At 36.5% G+C, this 6,000-nt stretch overlaps 1 protein-coding gene across 1 annotated transcript in view; it reads right to left on the bottom strand.

Annotated features, from left to right (window-relative positions):
- Positions 1 to 2,025: 2,025 nt before the first annotated feature.
- Positions 2,026 to 6,000, bottom strand: part of LOC124596537 (semaphorin-2A) — a 170,254-nt gene continuing 166,279 nt past the window's right edge. Inside the window, exons 7-8 of the mRNA XM_047135714.1 lie at positions 2,389 to 2,618; positions 2,026 to 2,276 (exon numbers count right to left, since the gene is read on the bottom strand). Coding sequence (XP_046991670.1) covers positions 2,142 to 2,276; positions 2,389 to 2,618 — 365 coding nt within the window. The 3' untranslated portion in view covers positions 2,026 to 2,141. The remainder of the gene's footprint in view (positions 2,277 to 2,388; positions 2,619 to 6,000) is intronic.

The following is a 6,000-nucleotide window of genomic DNA, read 5'->3' as shown; positions in this document are numbered from 1 at the left end:
GCGAATATGAAAATGCTTTATTTTATTTTATTTATTTATTTTTTTAATACTGGAGTTGGCATAACAGATCAAGCCAGCCTACATTGTATCCAACTTAAAAATAGTAAGAATTTATTAAATTACAGTTTTGTTGTGGAAAAAGTGGTGTTTTGTACAAACAGCTGAAATACAGCAATTTTCAACCAGCACTTTGAGTCCCAATATTTCATTGGAGATTTGTTGGAAATTTTATAGATTTTCATTTTGATTATTTATGAAAAGTTGATTGTTTCCCAGTTATAAGCAAAAAATGCCAAAAAGAGATATTTTTTACGTTTTTTGAATTTTTTTTTCAATATTGCATCATGAAAGGTTTGTTGGCAAACCTCAGATTCACACTAGCATAAAAAAAGAACAGAAACGATTTGTAGACCAAAAGAAATAAAAAGTAACTCACAACTTTATCGCTGGGGCCCTCCTGAGCACAAATTGACTGTATTATGAAACATCAAAGAATTTATCTATTCATCATGGTTCCACAGAACCCATTAAGGAGAACTTTCAGGCATGTAGAACAGTTTAAGGTGTACTTTAAAAGACATGCAAATCACTGAAATTTCATCTGTATACTGTAGTAACAATAAACTACCAAACTGCTTAGTTTTGTTCATGCTTATGCCATTTCAATTCAATCAAAAAATTAAAAAAGAAGGCAGAAAAGGGGGGGGGGGGGGAGGGGAGAATCACATGCTGCTTACACTAAATAAGCTTGATGTGCATCTTCATGTTTTCACAGTGTAAAGAATGTTCCATCAAGTTACGGGCATGCAGCCCGAAAAAGAAGCTGAATTTACACACCTGCATGCCCAAAACTTTATGGAACTAAATAAGCTGTTTGTCTCTGATTGGTGCCTTAATATCCTCTCAATTACACTGCTATTTTCAAAGAAAATAATTACCCACATCTACAAATAACAAGCCCTGTTTTCTGTACTTTAGTATCACCACTAATCACTTCATCTTGCTGGAACAGAAAGATAGTGAATAGTGAAGTTCCTGTGAAAAGCCTCAACAGAAAGGACATTCTCGATGATGAGTGATGCAAAGCTGATGTGAACCAAGTGACAAATGTGTTACCTTTCCCTTTTGTCATGTGAAGATGCTATAGGCAATGATGTTTTCAATAGTCATAACACAGCTCCTCTACTGAAGAGATTTTAATGCAGATGTGATGCAAAACAGCTTTGCTATTTATGTCTGCCAGAGACTTGTAGAGTTAAGAAGTTTAAACAGGCAGAAGACTATATTCACTGGACACCCAGCAAAATAAACTCTTCTGCAAGGGATTATTTTCAATCTTCAAGCACTCATTGTGTTACCCAGTACTTAGTGACACCACACAGTGGGATGTAGTCCACACTTCAGTGACATTTCTTAGTTTTATCAGCATATCCTGAAGAAACTGTTGATGAAGTTAAAAGTTGATATGATATACTCAGAAAATGTGGCAGCTACGTAAACCAATCAATATACTCCATGTTGTAGTGAAAAACTGTGGAAGTTGTAAAGTGTCATTTTTTGGTGAGTGATTAAATTGTAGAAATGAATAAACAGTAGTGAGATTAGAGTATTGAACACTAACTTACACTTACTATGGCAGTGAAAGACACTAGATACCACTTATTACAGAAATCATTCAAAACTTCACATATGACAACTTGGCAACACAGTTTATATGTGGATTTCTTACTTTGGGTAACGAGAGACCTCACACCATGCAATAAATGACAATGTGCTAATCTTCTTGACAAGTTAATATTATGTTCTAGAATATGATATGACTATAAATCATTCCCATCCACAGATAATGCTGGCAAATGACCACTTGCTGCAGTCTGATTCAAGCTTCAATGTTCTATGTAATCCAGATCTTTCTCAAGCTAATCTTCATATTTTTGGATACTTGGATCACTGACTTTTGTTCAGCACCCAATTATGAAAGCAAGTAGTTGGACATAACAGGACTATTACCAACAAAAAATTTCGTATAGGATAGAGATGTAACAGATCAACTGTTCAATTTATTATTTTAGAATGAAATTTAATACAAAAACTTTATTCATTTTGTTTATAAACAGACAGCTATTAACAAGTAAAGGTTACTACTCATTTTCCTTCACATTTTGTTGATATATTTCTCGCATTATCTCCAGAACCAGTGACAAATTTATTCCCAGTTTTGCAGATATGGGAATTATTTTTTCACCAGTTTTCTGCTGAAACTCCTGAAGATTACTCTGCAAAAAGAATTGCATCCAATCAAATTGCACACTGTGATATTTAGCACAAAAAAAGGATTTAAGGTCTTCTACAAAATGCTGTAGGTGGAACACATATTACTAGCATTACCTTTGATTCTGGTAGGTCTATTTTGTTGCCAATAATAATTTGAGGCCTCTGAGCAAGATCAGGGCTAAACTGGCTCAGTTCATATTTCAAAACTTCCAGTTGATCCCAAGGTTCACTTGACAGGTCAATCACCATTAAAAGTGCTGAACATCGTTCTGCATGTTTTAAAAATGTGATGCCTAAACCACGATTCTTATGAGATCCTGGTATAAGACCAGGTAAGTCTGCAACTGTAAAAAGTATTAATAACAGTAGCAGTAATTTCTTAGTTACTATTCAGAATAAGAACACAATGAACATAAACAGAAACCTTAAATGTTATGAGAGATTTTGTACTGTAGCTTTTAGCAGTTGAGACATTAAAGGCTTCAATTCATTTCAGATAAACAAGTTTGCAAATATGCCCTCTTTCAAGATTTTTCATGTTCTTTTGTCATCTCAATCCAACATTTACTTTCCATTTCCTTGGCTACATTCTTGTTTCATATTTGTTCTTTTTTTCAAGCAGACTTTGCATCCAAATTTTAGCTGATTATTCCATTGGATAGTTTCCCAGACATGTATTTCCTTTCCATCCTGGTGCAACATGAGTATTTTGCTGCAGCATACTGATACAGCACTACATGCACATCTCATTTTGCAGTAGCACTACCCACAATGCGAGACTACAAACTAAAATCCTCCTTTCTAGAATCAGGTAACTTAATATTAATGTTGCCTAATGTTTATGAGGAAGTATTTGAAGGACTGCTGCATGTTAGTGAATAACAACTACACTGTCGGGAAAAAAAGTGAAGCACTCAGAAGATATGGTCAAATGTCAACATAAATTCATGCACTCATGCATCACCGGTGGATATATAAATCATTAGCATCACAATTCTCTATGACAGGTAGAACCACCACCAGACTGCATTAGTCTTATTCATGTTTTGTGTTGTTACCAGGTCAGGTAGGCTATATATATGGAGTGAGAACAACATCAAATGCTGACTGCTCACTGTGGAGGACACAGAAATTCTATGTGCTCATGTGGGAGCATTATTAGCTCCAAACAGAGACTGAAAGAGGCCTCAATGTGGGTCTCCATTTAGCTAGATAGCTAAATCATGCAATATCCAGATATGTGCAGCATTCAGATGTGGCAATGGCTCAGTGCTGAACTGCACGGGAATGTGAGAGCACTAGTACTCGTCATCAAATTTTCAGTTGACCACATCTGATCATCACAAGGGAATATCATGTACTGTGCACCAAGCACACTTCAACCTCTACACATCTGTGTCTGCTATCTGAGAACAACAAATGGACTCCCTGCAACATTCTGTGTCACCCCACACTATTGGTTGGAGATTAGCAACAGACAGTCTTGGGAATTACTGCTCCATAAGAGGCTGCCTTTAACACTCCAACACAGAGAGCTGCATTTCAAGTGTTGCCATGACTGGGAAGCAAGGACTGCCGATGAGTGGCATCACATTGTGTTCAACGATGAATCACGTTTCTGGACTACCCTAGATGACCATCACCAGCTAGTATGGTGGCGACATAGGGAGGGTTCCTGTTCTTTCAATATTTTGGAGAAGCACAGCGACGTTACTCCTGGTGTCGAAGTTTGGGGAGCCATTGGGTCTGACTACAGGTCACAGCTGGTAATATCTGAAGGAACTCTGATGTTACAATGCTGTGTCACACACATCCTGTGTCTTCATGTGTTACCTCTTGTGCGACAGTATTGTGGCACCATTTTTCAACAGGACAATGCTGTCCACACACAATATGTGCCTTTATCAACTGTCTGAATGATGTTTAGGTACTCCCATGGTCAACAAGATCCACAGATTTTTTCCCCAACAGAACATGTGTGAGAGCAGCTACCACAGTTGTGGACCAGCTTGCCTCAGGAGAGGAAACAATGGCTTACGACACCATTTCCAGTGGAATCAGTGCATGCATCCAGGCCAGAGCACTGATAAGTGGGCTGATACTGATAAATCCTTTGTAACGTTGACTCAATTTTGTAATCACTGAAATAACATCACAGACCATTTCAACCCACAAAGATTCATTTAGTTTCCTTGTCCCTTCTGGGTGCTTCACTGTTTTTTACCAGGCACTGTATTCTAATCTGTACTACACCAATGAGTTTCAAGAAATGCAGCAGTAATTTTATTTATATATGTACTTACACATTCTCTACATTCAATGATTCTTTTATGAGATGTAAAATCAAGTTATTGTTTTGTTATTCATGCAAGAAACAGCAGTGGCTGCCAGACTGTGCTACAGTAAACTACGTGCCATCTGTCTTTGATTTCCTGTCTCAAAATACTGAGTTTGATCTCCTCTATAATTAGCCTTGGCATTACCACAGAGACCTGGGATACAATGTATAATGGCTACAATTACAAAGTTCAAGAAATGTAAAAGTTCAAGTCCTGATCTGGCTCACAGTTTTAATCTGCCAGGAAGTTTCATATCGTTGCATACTCCACTGCAGAGTGAAAACCTCATTCTTCAAGAAATGTTGTCCCAGATTTATGTAAAGTTACAATACTGCTTCTTTTTTAAATGAATATTATAATTGTAATCTGGATTCAGACTTTAACTTCAATATTTGGCTTTTGTTGATGATGCGCTTCCCACAGGCACATTCGAACATTCATTCATCAAAAGTAACTCAAAGTTTACGTCTCACAAAATCACACTCCACATATTCAGATTCCAGTTTAGCACACAGTTTTAATCTACCATGATGATTAATTTCAACAAAAGCTGCTGCAAATTGAAAGATTTTATTCTGAATTGCATCTCAGGTTCATTATTTCATAAATGGGTACAAAATATTTGATTCTGAAACAAATTACTATTTCCTTTTACAATGTCAATTAAAATATTACAGTTGCTTTAAGAGCTCTGATATAGCACAAAATACTGTTGAAAATCTCATACTGTTAGGACAACCAGTTAACTGGCATATTATCTTGCTCCTTCCAGCAAAGTCTACCCAGTTTTCAACAAACTCATAAGAAACAGACTGAAGATTACACTGTCCCTATTTTCATAATTTTTGTTTCTCTATGATTATTAGCTCTGTTTTTAAGTTCAGTCCATCCATCATTGCCTCTATTGCAAAGACAGCAATCTGATCTATGCTTCAGTTTTTGAAGCCATATACTGCTCCATTAAAAAGAGAAACTTAAAAAGACTGAAATCTCTAAAATCATGCAGACTGAGACACACTTGACAGAAATAAAGGGACGCTACAAAACTGAACACATATTAGAAGTACACATTAGGCAAGCAGAAGTGGAAAGAAAGGAAATGGTTTTGAGACTGTTACAGTCAAAAATAAGAGATAAATAATACTGAAGGCACAACCACTGTAGCGCTGTTATTGAAGGCTCATCTTGCATAGGAAAACTTATTCTTACATGACAGCTCATAAGTGATGAGTGTGGCTAAATTGTGACGCATCTCCAAGTGACGAAGTTCAATGTGCTGTACCATTCAAAGGACTAAGCATTCACACAATATAGACTTACTGTACCAGTTATTGTACTTTTTAATGAACTGAAAAGGTTTTTGACCAGTACAGTACAGAAAACTGTT

The sequence above is a fragment of the Schistocerca americana genome, chromosome 2, assembly GCF_021461395.2.
Source record: "Schistocerca americana isolate TAMUIC-IGC-003095 chromosome 2, iqSchAmer2.1, whole genome shotgun sequence".
NCBI classification, from domain to species: domain Eukaryota; kingdom Metazoa; phylum Arthropoda; class Insecta; order Orthoptera; family Acrididae; genus Schistocerca; species Schistocerca americana.
This window is presented reverse-complemented; position numbering and strand designations above follow the sequence as displayed.